Raw genomic sequence first — 20340 nt, 5'->3', positions numbered from 1 at the left:
AATGGAGAGCAGTACAACAGACCAAGGTTAGGTGAGCACAGGAGAAATCAATATTCTCAACAGTACCATTGTCCATTTCCTTCTGAAATTCCTTCTTCTGGTTCTAAATATCTCCTGGTCATCAAATACTATACTGTATACACATATACCTACAATTTTGTAGGTATTGTAGGTATGCTAGGTATAGCAACTGCTGGTTTGTCTAGTCAATTATACGTAACCTCCTTTCCTTTGAAGGTGAATGTCCAGAAACAAGAAGTGCAATAAGGCTCTTTAAGCGACCAATCAACAATTAATATCTTGTATAAAAGTTTTAATAATGTACTGATGGCAAAATAGGGACATACTGTAGGCTTTGCTAGGGTCAGCGACACTCTTATTTGTTCAGCGATAATCTTTTTTTTAACTCAGACATCCTTTACTGGTGACTGGAAAGAAATAGGTTTCAGTATACTTCACTGATGCTGTAGCCCTTATCTGATCATTACCACTTGTTTTTCATGACAATTAAAATGTCACCTCACCAACTTCCCTATATCAGTGTTTTTTCAACCGATGTGCTTTGGCGTAGCTGTACCTTCAGACACTAAAGGTGCACCACGTTAGTTTAGAAAAGTTACACTCATCCATCCATTATTTAACCACTTTATTATTTAAGCACAGAATCACAGGGGAGCTGGAGCCTATCCCAGGCACACAGACAAACATGCACACACTCACACTAGGGTCAGTTTTTCCTAGAAGCCAATTAACCTACCGGTATAGTATGTCTTTGGATTGCCGAAGAAAACCTACATGAACACAGAGAGAGCATATGAACTCCACACAGATATCAACCCAGGCCACAGCTCTGTGAGGCAGCAATGCTAACCACTGCACAACTGTGCAGCCCAAAAAGTCACATATTTGCAAAAAGTTAATAAACTGTTCTACCTATATGTAGAGTAACCTAAGTAGAGTTACCAACCTTGTGATGCTGTGAAACAGTACACATGCGAAATAACATACAGACAAAATCCAAGAGTGGCTGAACAATGACTCTGGATTTCACAGTCATCAATTCATGCCAGGATAAGGCAACTGTTAATTTTGAGGCAAACTCCAATTAAATACTGAAATATGTTTTGTTTATAATATTAATAATAATACCCTTACATTGGGATGTGTGGGCCAAAAATTTTAGATTTATGTTGTTGTGAGATGGAACAGATTGAGAAACACTGCTCTACAATGCCCAGAAAAAACACGTGGAAGGATGGCAGAAACCACTACATCCAGTTGACTTCATAAACTGGATTAGCGGAGCCTGTAAGACCTAGAAGACCCCAAATTAATTTGGACACGACAACTGCAGTGGGTTTTTAAAACAGATTATTTCTTTCCAGTTAAATTTTTCAATGACCACATTACAAAACACTGCTTGTTAAATGTTACTGATACAACATATTCCACATACAGTATTCTATGCTCTGGTTGCTTTATCTGGTGTCCTTTTTATCTTGTGCCAATAAACATGCTGTCAAGACAATGTTCTTTCTGGCAGGCAAAACTAAAGTTGAAGACTGCATGTCTAAGGGTTCAGACAGCAATAACACTGGATGAATGTAAACTAATTTGGAAAGACCATAATATAAGCTTTGCTTAATTTCTTCAAAATTCAAAATTATCAAGATACATTTCCTATGCAATCAAAACCGGTTTTATACTCTTAGAATCACGTTTTGCAGAGTCAAAAATGTTCTTTGTTTGATCAGAATTTCCTTGCAAAGCATATTGGAGAAAAAAAGACAAGCAATTAAATTTTAGCCTTGGTCTTTGAAACCAGTTCTTGAAATATTTGATTTTAAGTTTCTAAGAGCTCAACACCATAATCATATTTAAATTAAATATGGTGCGCAAGGTTAAAACCGAACAATAGGCTACATTTTGAGAATGTTACAGTCGACAGTATGCATACATTTTAAAAAATAGTAAAGCTGTTTTTAAGTGAGGATCCTTTACTTATCACAGAGCTCATGTGCTATTTGTCCTATTAAGTTGCTCCAAAAGTGCACAGAACACCTAAGACCTTTCTTTTTCAAAGTTCCACTGTAAAACAAAGTTGACCTAAACATTTCTAGATCATATGAACCCTCGGGAGATATCATTTTATAACTGAGGTGGACATATAATCCTGCATCACTTTTATCCATGAAAATATTACTATTTTAATTGCACCAGGCATAATATAGGCTTTTTGACCTACTGTACATTAAAATTAATCTGCATGGCTTCAAGCAATACTTCTTCACTTTTAAAAAATGTTTTCAAAGCTATACTAATATGTCTTTCTAGTGCTCAAACATCTGCTTATCTTATTTCACAGCCCATATTCCCAGGGTTTTTAAACTTCCACCACAAAAAGGAATGAGCTAAGAAATGTAATAATTGGTAACCAACCGGTCAAGCCTCATTTACAGAAAAGAGCCCAGTGGAAATACACACAGATTAGCCAATAAATAAATGAAAAATTAAAACCCCAGTTTTGTAATAAAAATATATGTTAATCTATTCATCTGAGAGATGATGACAATATCATTCACTTAACACATAAAATGTCAACCCATGAAAGCACCTACAGTAATTACAAAAAGACCATACAATGCATAAGAACAAATTTGACAAATTGTGTTTGTACTTAAATTGGATTTCAAAGCAGAAGGAGGGGAACCATCATTTAATTTTGGTCAAAGCAGCAAGAAAGTGCTATATAATAAATTAAGGGCCTTGCACTCAGATAACTATGGAGTCTTTTTCTGATAGCCTCCCCAACCTTTTCTGCTTTTTTATGGAAAAACGTAACATTTACAACAAAGTGCATGGTTTTCTTCAGGCATTCTACAGCTGGTAAGTATAGCAAATGGAAATCTTACTCCCTTTTAGTGTACAGTAAATACAGAGGACCAGTGATAATGTAAAACGTGGATGGATCCTGTTCTCCAGTTGATTCTTGAGGAATCCCAGGAACCTCTGGGATGCACTTCTCCTTTATGGCATCCTGGGCCATACAAGTGGTATTCAGTGTTTATACTGGTTGCATTTTTCATTAAGGCTCATGTTTGATGGCAAAAAAACCTTTTATACCCAAACAGAAAGAAGGACTTCAAGAACTACCAGTGTGCAGACAAGGCATTGTTATGTTCAAAAGGATATGCAAAGGATGAACTGATTCACAGCTATCAATCTTAAAGATCTCAATAAGGGAATAACAGAAAACCCCCTATAAAACAATGTCCTAAAGGTCTGCAAGGAATATATTTCAGCAACCTGCTTGCTTACTTAATCTGGCACTACATGCTACAGTACATGTACTATAAGTTAATTATTCAGAAATGAAAAGGCTTTGTAGTTACATGGGTTGCCTGCAGATCACATCTGACAGTATGTACTTTCAGGCCAAAATACTGTATGAGCTCAGAGGCTCACCTTTGTAGGAGGCAGCATTGTTCTGCAGAATAAGCAACAATGGCAGCAGCATAGAGGTGAGTATATAAGGAAAGGAAACGTTTTTAAACAATGATGTACAGTACTCAGCAGTAAAAAAATCTGAGAACAGTTGTCCAAGGCTTAGAAACAGGAAAATGGAACACTATATAGTGTGGGGCACAAGAGTATTAATCTCTTTTACAGTTGCACTTGTCTAATATCACACTTTTACAAGAAATCTTGAGCGAGTAACAACACCAGTGTACTTGATTTAAGATACTGTAAACACTGCACTAATTCAATCTGTGCATGAACACACACACACACCAGCATCTCTAGAAATCAGCAAAAACGACACTTCTTTCCTTGAGCACTTGAAGAAATGTAAGTGTGTATGTGCATGCCAATTATTTTTTTCCCATCTAAAAAATGTTAAACCGGAAACTATCAACTCAATGTTCTTTATGTAAGACACATATTCCTGTCATTTAAGAGAAGGCTAAATTTATTTTTCTATTTAAACCTGAATCAAAGACTGGAAAGGTAGGGAGGAAAAGTGCATCAGTTTCATCTAAAACAGCCCTGACTGTAAGCTCATTAGAGAAGCTCACAAAGTTTTCCTTTGGGAGCTGGCAGAATCAATTTTAAGTAGGATTTAAATACACTGAAACTGCAGAGAAATTGGGAACAAATAAGCATCTTAATTTACTGTCATGTCATGCACAGATTTTTAAACCAGATAAGTGGTGTAAGTGAACATAAAGTGTGTACTCCCCTAACCACATAGCTTCTCCCAAGCAGGACTGTGATGCAGGAAAATGGAAGGAAAGTAAAATCATATTATTTCAGCTTGTACAATACCTGCTGTGCACAATGATACTCAAAGTCATGAGCATTTACCCTGCTATCCAAACAACATAAGTAGTGAACAAAAAATGGAAAAAACAATGTAAAGTCACTTAATAGGATGTTGAGCCAACCTGTATGGCCAGTTTGATCTGTTACAACAATTGTAACTCTGTAGTGGAATGCAGCACTATTCATCAACTTCCAGCCTTTTGCTAGAAGTGGAAAACAGAATCTCAGATGTCATTCCAAAATGTCTAGTATACTGTATGTTTGATTTGAGTTCAGATATGGTGAATGAGAAGGTGATGGATAAGATTAGAGTAATATTCATCAAACCACTGACTGACCATATTCGATCTGGGAACAGTGGCATGTCAGCCAGGAAGATAACCCTTCTTGCAGGAAAGAAATGTTGCAAAATGGGGTAGAGACGATCACATCATCATCATTTCCCATTGGCCCTTACCAATCATGGCCTCCTAATAATCCCCATCTATGAATTGGCTTCATTACTCTGCTCTCCTCCCCACTAATAGCTGATGTGTGGTGAGCGTTCTGGTGCACTATGGTTGCCATCGTATCATCCAGGTGGATGCTGCACATTGGTGGTGGTGGAGGGGAGTCCCCATTACCTGTAAAGCGCTTTGAGTGGAGTGTCCAGAAAAGCGCTATATAAGTGTAAGCAATTATTATTATTATCATCATCATCATCATTATTATCATCATCATCATCATTACATCAAATGCCAATTAGCATTGAGCATGGCTTCTATAAGTGCAACAAAACCATACAAGGAAAATGCACCCCCAGAACCCTTCTGCTTTGGAAACAAGCATTCAGGGATACAGAGTTCTTTGGATGGTGCTACACACATCTGTTTGTCCAGAACATGAAGTATGATTCTGACTATAACACATTTGTCCAGTGCCTGTGCTCTTTTCACCACTTAAATCACAAAAGTGCATGCCAGATGTGATGAGCTGTTTGTGCACAGCAGCCCGCTTTTTGGAGTCGTCAGCAGATGGCTCTTAAATAGATATTCTATCTGTTTTCTGTGTATTAAGTCTGTTTTATCACTGCTGTTTCCTATTTAAAATGTTTCTTTCAGCACCTGCACTCTTTATATACAGATGTTAAACAAAAACATTTTAATTTAGTCAATCTGGCTAAATGGTGTGCAAAAACGGAAAAAAAACTAGATATCTTTTTTTCACTGCAGTGCACACAAAGATTAAGAAGCCACACATTTTGCCTATGCCTGGCTAAAATTAGTGCAAGACATGAAATTGAATCTGACCTTTTATGATACGTTTCAGGTCATAACACCTCATTTTGTAATGTTGTAGTAAATCATTGCAGTACCTCTCTTATACTTTATTTGAATGAGACCAATGCCTTTTGAGAAATAGAACAATCAAGGAGGCAAAATGTTCATCTTCATAGAATTCCACTTCGGAATATCACATTTTCAAAGCACCATTTTATGTTATAGTATTCTGTCTAAATATTTTATGGCTGCATTTCCAGAGCATTATACAGAAACTGCTCAAATCTGTCTCAAGTGGCACACTGCACATAAATGGCAAAGGAAAATCTCAAACTATGTCATAATCTACCATAGATCAATGACTTCAAACTATTAACAAAGGTAAATTTCCTCTAGTCATGTATTCCATTGTGAAAATTAAACATCATATTAGTGCAGTTCAACACCAGCCAATTAAACAAGTAGTACAATATATAATCTTGCAATGTCAATATATTGCTTTTTATCATTACACCATTTAACATATTTCACTGAGGTGGCACAGTACTTATATGCCCTGGAAAGTTAATGCATCCCTAAAGACTGCAATGCTCTCATCTATCAAATATCCACTCCGAGCTACTGAGGGCATTAGAACCTTCACTCAACTTCAGGAAATAGGAGAATGATTAAGAATTATTTAATGTCATATAAAAACAGCCAAATGTGCATCTGTCAACCATGGAAATGTGTTATTACTTTCCCTCCAGAAAAAATATCATACAGTTTAAGTAAGCCATTAGTATATGTGTCTATATGGATAGTATTCTCTATGATTCTGAAAGTAAGAGTGCAATGTCAAGAAGACTAAGTTCAACAAAGCAGAAGCACAGCTTCAGCCAAACATTTGTAAAAGCAGCAAAATTAACCACCCAAGGAAGATATTCCAATTTGGTCTTACATTGATACAAGCTGTGCTGAACAGTTTCCTCTTGGTCAAGGTACAGAACCCTAAGTTAAGGTACAGAATGGCTTTTTCGTGTGAAATACATTTCAGAGGATGGTCTGTACTGCCAGCCACTCAAGCAAGAGTTGCAAGAGGTACTAAATGTATGACGATTTTCAAAGAGCAATTTCGAAGAAAGGTTAGAGACACTGAGTGTGGGAATTCACACGTAAAATTGAAGAACGGCTGCAAGAGTCTATACTGATTAATCAACACTCTGTAGGAAAGAAAATAATTCCCTTTGGCAAAGAGAATAATTCCTCATACAGTTTTTTCATTTCAACTGGTCATAATAACATGAAAAATGTTTAAATTAACTTTCTCCAATCAATTCAAAGCAAGTAAAAATACAAATTTGTATCATGTGTCTCAAAGTCAACCTTATTTTAAAATATTTAGTTACTTCATGCAAAGTAGAACACTAAGAACCCAGGACTTTCAAACTCAGTGCATCATACACCCAAAATGTATGATGCAGGAGAATTAGATTTAATTTTATTCATTTAATCATGATACAGTATGTGCATCCACTACAACTGGAGGCCAATGGAGAATGTTGTTAGTTGTACATGGTTGGACCAGTAAGAGGCGCTCTTCCCTCTGTACAAGAATTCCCAAACCAAAGTCCCAGTGCAGTGACCAAAGACACTATGCTGTAGAGGGTACTGTCCTTTAGATAGGGCTTCAAATCAAGGCTATAACTACTTAGTCATGAAAGATCCCAAAGCACTGTTAAAAAACGTATAGTGGCTATCAAAAGTATTCACCCCCCTTGTACATTTTCACATTTTACACTTTTACAATATAAAATCACAATGTATTTATATGGGATTTTTGCCACTGAGCAACACAATCCACCTTACAATGTCATAGTGAAAACAAAATTCTACAGATCCTCCTAAATTATTTAAAAATATAAAACAGAAAATAACCAGTGACATTTCAATTCATTTAGTGTCTAATTCTTCAGTGGCTGTCACACGTCTGATAGCCACTGTAGGTGGAAGCCCTGTTGGCTGAATTCCACTTGGGGCCTGGACACTTCTCTCTTTCCTCTCTATAACTCCCCCTTCAATTCAAATGGCAAATTCATTTCTTAGTCCTCTACCTCATTTGCTACCTGTCACCCGGTTGGACCATGCTGCACTTTGGTAGTAGATAAAGATAGTTTCCTGTTATGTAGGCAAGGTGCCTTGGAATTCTGTATGGAAATTATTACATAAATAATAATAATAATTGCTTACACTTATATAGAGCTTTTCTGGACACTCCACTCAAAGCGCTTTACAGGTAATGGGGACACCACTCTACCACCACCAATGTGCAGCATCCACCTGGATGATGCGATGACAGCCATAGTGTGCCAGAACGCTCACCACACATCAGCTATTATTGGGGAGGAGAGCAGAGTAATGAAGCCAATTCGTAGATGGGGATTATTAGGAGGCCATGATTGGTAAGGGCCAATGGGAAATTTGGCCAGGACACCGGGGTTACACCCCTATTCTTTTCGAGAAACGCCCTGGGATTTTTAATGACCACAGAGAGTCAGGACCTTGGTTTATCGTCTCATCCGAAGGACGGCGCCTGTTTATAGTATAGTGTCTCCGTCATTATACTGAGGCATTAGGACCCACATAGACCGCAGGGTGAGTGCTCCCTGCTGGCCCCACTAACACCTCTTCCAGCAGCAACTTTAGTTTTTCCCAGGAGGTCTCCCATCCAGGTACTGACCAGGCTCACACCTGCTTAGCTTCAGTGAGCTGCCAGTTGTGAGTTGCAGGGTGATATGCCTGCTGGATGCAAGAAATGCAATAATTAATAAAGATTACATTAATTGAACTTACCTTGACATTTGCCTCCATTGGTGGGGTCTCCATGGTACCCCGGCATGCACGTCTCACACTGTTGGCCAGTGGTCAGATTCCTGCACTGCTCGCAGACACTGTTGTTGACGCACGTGCTGTGGCCATTGCACTGGCAAGCTGAGAAAACAGTCAACAGACTGAAAGTAAATTTAATTGTATTTCATCAATGTCATATCACAACAGTGTCTCAGAAAGCTGTCTCCTCTGAGCTGCCAGTTGCAAAAAGAAGACCTAGGATGATGCAGATATTTAGAGAACATCACGTTTCATTGTTTGGTGTTTTGTTCTATGTTTGGGTGATATTTGAGAGGGGGCTAAAAGCTTCGACACATAATGGGAACACTTTTTAATTCACCACACAAAGATATGACTGATCAGTGGCTCAAGCAGAGATGCCACATGAAAATAATCATCTAACAAGGTGACTGCGCAGATGTACCAGCTGAAATAAAAGTGGTCACCACTCAGAGACAACAGCACTGAATCTAATCCTGTATGCAGAGCATGGTTTGAGTATGGAAGTTCCATGGGCATGATCCATTTATACATGGCCACTGTGTGGAATTGTACTGCTTGGATCTGGCGCTTCTAAGCCTGCATATTATGGGGAACTAGTTTTTATCTCTGTAGAAAAAGGTGCAACAGGATTTCTTTCTCTATCAGCCCTCACTTTTTTCTTGAGCTTAAAATTACTTGAGAATAAAAATTACTCTTTAGGTCTCAGATGAAAGACAAAGTAATTTGAAAACATTCCTCAAAACGCAACATCACACACAACAGACCATCTAAATATATTCCTAGACAACAGTGCACAAAAGACATACCGTCAGCTAGTCCCTTTACATATCAAACTTTCATCCATTCTCATTAACAGCAAAATTAAATCAAGTTTAATGAAGAGTCCCATTGAGCTGGTGTCTAACCCAACAGAAAATGGCTGCAAGGTAGGATACAATATGAATAGGACACCAGATCACTGCAGGAACATACACAATTCAGAGACGCACAGCAAGTTGTACAAACTGGGGCATCCTGCAAAATCCCACAGAAGGCAAACTCCTCACAGAAAGCAAACCAGCCCGGATTTGAACTCTATACTCAAGAGCAGAGAAGAAGCAATGCCAACTAACAGTAACACCCAGAGGTCAAGCAGACATTCATTGAATGCTTGTGAAAAAGACTTGTCTTCTCACAGCACTTACAGTAAGTGCAAAACTTAATGTAAACCTGTTTTTTTTTTACTTACATCCAAAAGAGGAAAAAAAAGAATAAGAACATAAAGGAAAAACCTCATCAATCACCTTTCACAGCCTACGCCAACTTAATCTCTATTTACTTACTGGTCAAACAGACGTAAAATGTATTTTAAATTACACCCAAATGTTTCTGGGCTCCAGACCTCAGAGGAATTCCCTGGAAGGGTGTAAAGTATAAACCCAATACTGAACAGCTCCCTTTAGTGCCAAACAGGAAGCCAACTCTGAAAGCTGATTTACTGTGCTGTGTAACGTCTCACTTCCTCATCATAGCTCCTTGTCAGGTCTTGGCAGGATAAGGATTGATAAAAGATCTACAGACTGTAAAATGAATTGCTTATTCTTCAGGACACCTCTTCATTTACCACTCTAGGCATTCTTCACATAATAAAATAAAGTCTTTAACTGCTTTTCTAATTGCAATCTAACAAAAATACTGTTTTTTTTTAAATAAACATCTTGACAACTTTAAGCTTTCCCATACATTTCAGGGAAGATATATATGCTTCATTAAAAGATACAAGACTATACAAAGATGAAAGCAAGACTCCCATCAGACAGCAGTTTGAGTCACAACAGGTTTTATAAGCTGTTGGCTTTTTTTATACATGACAAAACGAGGCTCTGGTGCAGCACATTGCAACCTTACTTTGAGTAAAGGCACAGACTCATAACCTAACTTAAAATATACTCTTTTCTTTCTTGTGCTTGCAATTTTAAAGCCTTAAATGGATCAAGCTGTGCGACAAGCGTCTGATTTACATCCCTTCATTTACTACCTACTTGAACATCATGTCCGATTTGATAAAAAGCCTCAATGCCAAGTGCTCTCCCAAATCATCCAACCATAAGAGCGCTCATTCATAGCACAGAGCGAGCCTGATGTTTGAGCTATCACTGGCTTGAGAATTAGGGCATGTCATCAGAACACTGTGACCAGGATCCCCCAAACAGCAGTGCATAACTGGCAGAGCACCTTTGAGGCAGAGTGGCCATTTGTTAACCAGAGCCCTCACTGCTTTCAGCAAAACAGTAAATCCTGTAACTTGCCAGCTGCATACAGGCTTACAACCAGATCAGCAAGAGATGCCACTCCTCCGGTCAGTGCTACCTTGCCTGTAAAGCACTGTGGAAAAGATGGATGGCCCTGGTGAGGGTGTTAGTGCAGAATGTCTGCAAGTTCGCATTCTCCCTACAGTATGTAGTAAAGGAGTCATGATCTTAACTGTGGGGGTAAATGATAAATACCACTCATATTCATCTGTTCTAAAGGATGGTTTTACATACCTGGACAGTTTATGAAAGCCCATTCAAAACCTTTCTCTTTGGGGCACAGTCCTTGGTCCAGTATCATATCGTGACTCTGCTTCCCCACAGCTTTCATAGGTCCCCGGTAGGAGCCCTCGATGCACTGTCCTTTGCCTGTGTTGCTGGGGTCACTGCACCAGCCGCAGTCCGGCTGCTCCAGGCACTGACTGCAGGTCCGGAGGCCAGAGCAGTTCTGAGCTGCAGGTATAAGACAAAAGGAAACCGCATAAATTTGCTTCATGGCAACATTTCCAGTCAATCTGAAATGTCCCTTCCACTGAGGCAGAAGGAAGGGCCCCAGCAGGAGAAGAATCCAGTATCAGGAAAGAGTGAAACCAGAACAGCTTTTCTCCGATGAACTGCAAACACAATACCAAAACTGCTCTTTTCCTTTCCAGCACAAGTGCTACTTCACATATGGAGTTCTTTATAGGTGGATGGGAGTCTGTAACACCATCTAAAGCAATTTCTGGGCAAAATACATTTATGTAAAAAAACGCATGTTAAATGAGCTGTCGTTCAAAGGAGCCAGTACTGCTCTCAGCCCACTTTTCTAGTGCACAGAAAAAAAAACCAAAATGACTGTTTAAGGAAAATATCCAACAGTACAATTCTCTTGAAATACTACGAATGTAAAAAGAAATAAGTAAAAATAACTAATGAGGTTAAAGTGGGAAGCTGCCTCAACTTGTAAGCTACTTTAGCTGAGAAGCTTTCTGCATAACTGAAGAAAGTTTCACAATAAAATTGCTGTTCATTTGATTTTACTTTTCAGAGTGGAATGAACCTTTACTTGCTCCCCAACACTATCGCATGGCAAATTAAACCTTCAACTGAACATTTTCAGTCTTTTTTAGTAGAAAAATTCCATCCAACCTAAAAGAGGAAGGTAAAATCAAAACTAATAAAACTAGAACAAATCCATCAAGATACTGATCACAGCAGAGACTGGGAGAGCTCTCAGCCCCTTCAACGAATCACATTGTAAGCAACTGTTTCTTTACCTCTGCTGCCTTATCACTTCCAGAAAGATGACAGGTTTAAAAAAAAAACATTGTGATATTTTCATCTTTCCTTGGACATTTCTACCTGACAGGTTAAATTAAATGTTAAACCAGAAAAAAAAGACATTGGTACATATACTGTATAAGTTCTTATGATCGTTCATGTATTTTAACAGCAGCCATAAAACAATGGCTTCATGTAAGAAACAATAAAAACTTTTTATTTGAAAAATGGAAAAGATCATTCCATTCGTTTCCCGGATGCCTCAGAACGGTTTGACTGTTTATACACATACTGTGAAAACTAAGCAATATCCACCTCAACAGCGACACATACAGTAAGTAATGTACTGCATTGTGGGGAAAAATGTTTCATCAGTAGGATTTCCATGTCAAATGATGGCTACTCTACAAGCACACATCCCAAATTAATGGTCTCCCTGGATTTATCATCTGTATTACATAGAACCAAATAAGGCGTTACAACAGATTACTTAAATAACATATAACCTTTCTGTACATGGAGGAAATTAAATATATATTTGATGGGCAATTTGTTCTACAGTTACATTGCACTTAAACATGACAGCTTCATCCTGTCTGAGGTCAGACTTAAGCAAATAAGATTAAACAAAAATGTTTACCAATGGTGTAACATTAAAGTACACAGTAGAATTGAGATATTAATTGAAGCGGTTTGTTGAAGTAAGAGTAGAAAGTTCCCCTTCTCGCCCGCCTGGCTATTAATCTAGATATCCAAATCAAGATTGTTCTTTGTGATTTCCTGATCACAGCACACCATCAATGAGAATCCATGGCCTATTGTGTCACTTGCTAAATTGTTACTATAAAGCTAATACTACTTGTCACTTGCAGACACACAGACACAGCCAAGTCATCTTAAGGGTCCACATCATTTGCACTTGTATTGCATTATATTTGTGTGCCTCAGGGTAAGGCAACACTTTCTTTTGCACCTCACATGACCCAAAGGGTGTAAGTAGAACAGAATTGAAGGTTTGGCCTGAAACAAAATTTCTGTCTTGGACTGAGGTATATTATCAATAACGCACAAATATCTGTCTGTTCCTATTTCAATAGGAATACAGCAGAGTAATTGGCTTTGCCCAACCACAAAAAATTGTGGTTTTAACACACAAGCCTATAAAGTGGGTATCGGTGAACATGACAAAAGTCCTGCTTTGAAACAAAAGACACTAATTATCGTCTAACTTTTTAAAAGGTGAAATGATGGTGTTTTTTTGTCATTTCCAGTTGACTTATTTTCATTGAAAGCTTCTTGTCAGTAAAGCCAATACCACAGCATTCCGTGACATTGTGGTGTAAACCAGACACTAAAGCACTCTAAGTGTTATAACTGTTTTCAAACTATGTCAATTTTAAAATGACAATAATGGTTTTTTCCAGAAAATGCAACAGTTTTGCTCAACTACTCTGAAACAGCAAAATGGATTTTGGTAAAAGTACATGTTTTCAAAACAGCTCAATCACCAAACAAATAGTCCAGAATAATTTAATATTATTCTTGTGGCAGCCTTAGGTCACGATCATTCCAGGGCAATTTCAGAGTTGACACCACTGTTTGCTCCAAGGAAGAGGCCACAGAACAGTTATATTAGCAGAAATGTAAGTCCAGATGGTGATTACTGGCCAAAACCCAACACTACATAAGGACTAAAATCACATCCTCTGCAATAGAAGTATTTTTATTTGAGGGGATTAAAAATATACAAGAGGAAGTTTGTGAGATTACCTGAAATAAAGCACGTAAAGGGATATAAAATCTGTGTATACCAACAGCATACAACAAAATTAAAAAAAAAGATCCACAAACTAATAGGTATTTAATAGGTATCCAATAGAGGACAAACATATCGATAGACCAAAGACAGCCAAGAAATTCACATCATTACTGATTGATGCGCATGTACAGGTACTTGTAAGGAAATCTGCCATACTGCCTCCAGTCTACATAGTAATACTTCATGTTGCATTTTTCACTCACCACCAGAATAAGCTGCCATATTTTGGATGCAGTGAGAGTTTGTTGCTGTGTCCTGCATTCATGGGATTCAATATCAAGTGAATAATCAAATAGGTTTCAGACTATGTATATTCATCTAAGAGATGTTTATTCTCATTTCCAGTTCTCCACAGGCTTCCATAAACTTCATACGTTTTCCTTTAGCATTTACTAGATTTATAGGGGCATAACCTGCCATTATAACCATATTTCTCATGAATGCATATTTTCTTTTCAACTGTAATATAATATTTTTCCTAAAAAAAAAACTTTGTTTTTGGAAACCGCAGCTTGCATCTGTTTGTATGGATGATAACACTTTTCTTTTTTATACGACTTGTCCAGCATACCAACCTTCAAAGACAGCTGTGACCCACAATTTTTTCAAATCAGTTTTTAGATTTCAACTTGAGATTTAGGATTGAAATCAATCATCAGATTTTCAGAAGTTCAGCTCAGAAACTACAGTTGCTAAGCAAGGAATGGAAGCATAAAAAAGTACAAAACTACACAGTAATCACATGTGCACTACAGATCACTGTAATATACTTTCCACCTAGATAACTAAAAGTAAAACAATTTATTCTTACAGTTTTTAACAATTATCCAAAATCAAGTGCAAACAATAGAGGTACTTCCATAGCATTTATAATGTACTGACTTGTTACATCAATCATTACATCTTTTTAAAAATGTTTCAGGTGATTCTTTGCTGAGGTTTCAAATTTGTTTGCCTAACACATTAGAGTAATAGAAAATGTATTCTTTCCCTGAGCCTGGTCAGTACCTGGATGGGAGACCTGGGTAAAACTAGGTGTTAGTGGGGCCAGCAGGGGGTGCTCACCCTGCAGTCCATGTGGGTCCTAATGCCTCAGTATAGTGATGGGGACACTATACTGTAAAAAGGCGCCGTCCTTGGGATGAGACATAAAAGCCGAGGTCCTGGCTCTCTGTGGTCATTAAAAATCCCACGGCGTTTCTCGAAAAGAGTAGCCCCGGCGTCCTGGCCGAATTTCCCATTACCTTTACCAATCATGGCTTCCTAATAATCCCCATCTATGGATTGGCTTCATCACTCTGTTCTCCTCCCCACTAATAGATTATGTGTGTTGAGCGTTCTGGTGCTCTATGGCTGCTGCCGCATCATCCAGGTGGATGCTGCACATTGGTGGTGGTGGAGGAGAGTTCTCAATACCTGTAAAGCACTTTGAGTGGAGTGTCCAGAAAAGTGCTATATAAGTGTAAGCAATTATTAGATGTCAAGACATCTGCAGTAGCTACATGTGAAACCTGTTAGTGCATACAGTATGTTAGTGTAAACAAACTCTTTATGTGATGCCCCAACTCAAACCTGATTAAATCTATGTGGTGCATGTGAGAAGAAAGGGTCCAGAGAGGACCCCAAATAAATAGACTAAGACTTCTGCTTATTGCAGTCTTTTCTCTTCAGTCAGGCAGCACTAGCAAGAAAAAAAACTGAATATTGAAATAAAAAAAAATATCCAGGAAGACTTTCATGTTTACAGAGAAAAGTTTTGTTGTAGTGATTTATTGCACTACAGCATTTAAACATTGCCCACAGCCAACCTCAGGCTTTTAGAAGAAACGTAATGACTTTGTGAACATATGCAGGTGTCATTAAGGTTAATGCTGCTTAACACTTTGGTGTGTGCAAGGCAGATGGATGGTGATCTGATCAGATTCTTGGCAGAACTAAATGAGCAATGCCCTCGTCAGCTGTCAGAAAATGGAGTCTTTCCAGTTAATAAATGACGAATGTTTCCTTTTGGCCAAGAGTCCAATTTTCTGCTTTTTACAGAGGTGGCCTATTCTATTCTAAGCCAAATCAACAACACCTCATCCTTTAATGAATACTCAATACGAGCTAGAAACTAGATAAAATTAAGTGAATTATATTTTATTGAAATCATGACGTGGGAAAATCTGATCTTTGAAACAACCCTATTTTAGAAGGGTACATCTGTAAAAGTAATAACGGTTCTTTTCTCACTATGGCTCAGTTAAAGCTCTCTTTAAGAGACAAACACAAAGATTAATACTAGAATATTGTGAATTAACCTCAAAGAGATCTGTTTTGGCATAAAGCCTTTTTGGAAGAAAAACAGGTGATATGAAATTTAAAAACTGAGAAATAAATCTAGAAAAAATGCAAAATCTCAAGCCAGTGTAATTGGGAACCACGAACTCTATGCAGAGAAAGCTGTGAAAAGGGCAACCTAAGACTAGAAGTTTCTTTAAAGTCGTATGCAGTGGTTGTTTCTCCTGTACTTAAAGCAAAATTGAATACAACCGACTCACATCAGCAAAGCTCTCAGTAACCATGGAAACCATTACACTGCGGAGTAAATAAAGTTCAGATATATTCCATACAAACAAAGCAACAAAGGGACAAAGACTGAAAAACAGCAATAATTTACCCATCTTAGAGTGCACCAGTCAATTTTGTGTTATTTAAGTGTGTGGAATGGATGGCCATTAGCTATGTTTTTAAACGAAAGCTTCAGAGAACCAAATGCACTAAGGAGGACATAAAAACGCTGGCAGAGGCATCAAAGTCTGTTCTGATACTCAAGCACAATATATAGCACTGCTGCAATTTAAAAAAAAAAACAGACAAACAGAGTAGCAGGAAATTATAAAGGAATGCAGACAACAGGCACAAACTGGAACAAGAGGGTGCACTTTAAAACACTGCAAATCTGTGACATCTGTAGATAACAGATTAACAAAATGATTCTGTATTTGTAAGTAAAGCACACAGGAAAGAGAACAACAAATTATGTAAGCAAAAGGGATGTTAATGGATTATTGTTTTCTGTATACATCAAAAGGTATCCCCTATAAAATACATAGTGCATATTATAAGATACATAGTGTACTGTTTTGTACCAATTTATTGCAATTAGCTATAATTGACAAATTCACATCCAATAGGGAAGTCATTATTTGCTTATAGTTGCTGGACAAAAATTTGTTAAACTAGCAGGGAAGTATCTTATTTGGAGGAGAGTTAATGTTACTGTGATATGCAAACCTATTTGGATAGAGACAATTTTGCTTTGTACAACCATTAAAGTGGATCTATTCAGATTTAAGATAAAATATTGCTTAAAGATTAAAAAGTTTGCTGGGGTGATATGGCTTCCAGCTGGAGGATTTTTCGAAGTAAACTCTTGTTCTAACAGCATATGCTACGGTAAAAAGTCAATTCCAATATAATAAAGCACATATTTAGTTACTGTAATACATAGGGGGAAAATGTATAGAAAATAGACTGGGAAAAACTACATTTTTTCCCTAAATTCTTAAAGGACACAATCTATTGTACAAAAAACACAGCAAAAAAAATTTTTTCATTACTCACTTTAGCAGTAGAGAGGAGTGTGAGATTAAGAAGCCTTACTTAGACAAGATGCTATTATCAGGCTTATCATTTGAGAATGCTTTTCAAAATGTGAAAAAGTACCGAGGACCAAAGTGTAGAGATGTTGGACAACAGGACACTGAATTCCATTTACACTGCAAAATCACATCCTGTTGCTTTCACTGAGCTATGGTATTGCTGCACTGTGACTAAAACTGGTGACGCAGTGATTGTTCACCAGCTACAATTTTGCATGTGGAAAATCACAAGCACACATCTGTTCCCTGTGTGTATGCTGGAAGGAACAAGGAATGCAAAAGGCAAAAAAACAGAGTCATTAAGGTTTCTACAGCCTCTCATTATATGAAATGTCCTTAAACAGGTTAATCGGTTTTGCAGTGCAAGATTAATAACTGGGGGTGAAGAGGTATTGTGTGCTCCGAATACATAGCAGGTAAAAAAAGTTGAGTATTACTATCTCTGCCATACCAAGAATGAAGAGACCTTTTGAGAGGATCTTGTATTAATAATGCTAGCTGGCATTTGTGTATTCACTGTGCATTAGCTACAGTATACTATATTTCCTCTCATAATACCTCACACTCTATATAAAAATAGCTTGTCTCTACTAATGTCACATGCTTATCACTGCAAATATGGTATGCATGTGTGAGTTACCAGGATACAAAAAAAAACAGACCTTCTGAAAGAACAATGTCATGCATTTGAACTTTCCGTTTAGGATTTACTTCTTTGATATGCTAAGAAATGTTCTCTGTGCAGGTCTCTGAATGACAACTAAACAAAAATCACTTGTTTCTGTTCAAATATATAAGCTGAAAAAACTGCTCAATGAGAGATGTAATCTCCATTTATAGACCTAGCAATCATATTCACCTGAGAGAGGTTTAATCTGGGAGAAAGGCATTTAGCAGAAAACAAATCACCTATTATAGTGTCTTACCTGATCTAAAACCAGTCTGCAAAACACAAGTGCTTTCAAAACTTTATTTCAGAAAATTAAAAAAACAAGAAGTTGAAGAACTTAACAGCACTTTAAAAAAATCAATAAGCAGCCTGAAACCAACTACTGTACTAAGGATGCAGAATGAAACATTGTTCTAATTACTTTGAAAACATTGTGACCTTCAATCACTAAGACCCATCCAATGGAATTTGAGCAAAATCAAATTGTTTAAGTGGACATACTTTCAAATGCAACAAAGATTGGAGTCACCGACCTCTCAAGAGCCTTTCAAGATAAATAACATCCTGTGGCTACAGACAAATTTGATTTATTTCTCCAATCCACCCCCCCCACCCCGCTTCTGGCTCAGGAACAAATAAAAAATTATCTGAAAAGGTACAATGAGTATGCAGTTTCCAGACAAAACCAAAATAAGAAATTATATTTTTCCCCCCAACATCAAAACAATAAAGGTGCACAGATGTTATGTTCAGGTTGAGTCAGTACAAAGACTACTGACTTGAACCCTGACAGCATTATTAGCCCGTAGTGAGATCTCAAGGGTGGCACAGAATTGAGCAAAATGCTCCTAGCTTTGTGAGCTAAAAGGTACTGTAGGTTGCCTATGAGCCACAAGCTACAACTTCCTGGTGTGAAATTACTCCATGCAAAACAACCAAATTATTAAATCTTAAGAGTCCAAGACACAGTGTGCACAGGCCAAAATGCTGTCATTGCTTGTCAGACTCAGAACTGTATCTTCTATATCAATGCTCAAAAAAAAACTTGAAAATACACTGTAGTGACACAAATTTATTTTAATTACATAATTGAAATCTTGGTATTTAAAACTATACTTAAGAAAACATAGCATTGAAAAAATCATCAGTCTGTGGTTAACGGAATAACAAATTCTGATAAAGTTAACATTTTGTTGGAGACGTTGCTTCATTATAAGAGCTACAGTATGTGCCTCTTTTTTCCATACTGCAATTGCTTTGATGCAACGTGCATAGATTTAAAATTAGAAGCCTTAAGTATTTTATTTATGCAACCTGAGAAGCAGAGATAAAGTTTAAGAAGTGTACATAATGACATTTGTTTTCTCTGAGTGCAAACTCCACAAATTAAAAACAAAACGAAAACAGTCACTTTGGGAAAAATATTCATTACATCCAAAGCAAACTTGGTCAAAGTCACAACAGGTAAGGAGATCATTAAAAGAGCAATAGATGTGACAGGGCATTCCAGAGTAAGCTCTAATATGGATAAATCCATAAAAAATATCATAGACATCAGATGTAGATACTAGTTCAACCTATACGCAGCAAAGGAGGGAGGATTGAGTATTTCGATTTCTTTTCTATTTTATTTTGTCCAATTATGACTGTATATATGGATAAATATGGATTGTGAGTTAATAAAAATATTACTATGAATTATTGAATGGTCACATACAAACTAATCAACCTATCACAATCCAGAAGACAGCCAAATATTTTTAAATGTCAGGCAAACAGTCTAAGAACATGTCTAAAACAGGAAACCACACAAATGCTGGCACGGCCCTCAGTAGATTTACATGAATGTCACTGGCACTTTAACACCGGCTCCTATGCTCTCCCTGCATGTCTGGTCAGATGACATGAAAATTGAGATATCTGGTATAAACAAGGTGATGCCCATGTTGAACTTTTTTGCCTCTATGGGTTCAGAAGCCTTGGCTAGGATAAGGGAAATTGCAAACTCCGGACAGAACCAGGAAATTTAGTCCAGACATCTACTGTACCGGAAGTTCCTCTTCCTAGAAGCTCAAGCTTGGCCAAAAATGGACATCCCGGCATGACAATAATCCAAAGCATAAATCCATATCAACAACATAATTAAACAAACATTCTTGGAAAGGCCAAGAAAGTCTTCAGACCTCAATCCAATAGAACA

General features: G+C 37.5%; 1 protein-coding gene across 2 annotated transcripts in view; it reads right to left on the bottom strand.

Moving 5' to 3' along the window:
* Positions 1-20340, bottom strand: part of LOC148661720 (attractin-like protein 1) — a 429208-nt gene that overhangs the window by 268894 nt on the left and 139974 nt on the right. For both annotated transcript variants that reach the window (XM_088635864.1, XM_088635865.1), the window contains exons 18-19: positions 10979-11197; positions 8415-8552 (exon numbers count right to left, since the gene is read on the bottom strand). In XM_088635864.1, the coding sequence (XP_088491990.1) occupies positions 8415-8552; positions 10979-11197 (357 nt within the window). The remainder of the gene's footprint in view (positions 1-8414; positions 8553-10978; positions 11198-20340) is intronic.

Source organism: Lepisosteus platostomus, chromosome 6 (assembly GCF_059453375.1).
Source record: "Lepisosteus platostomus isolate fLepPlt1 chromosome 6, fLepPlt1.hap1, whole genome shotgun sequence".
Classification (NCBI taxonomy): Eukaryota; Metazoa; Chordata; class Actinopteri; order Semionotiformes; family Lepisosteidae; genus Lepisosteus; species Lepisosteus platostomus.
Note: the sequence above shows the minus strand (reverse complement) of the source record. Positions and strands in the feature narration are given on the sequence as shown.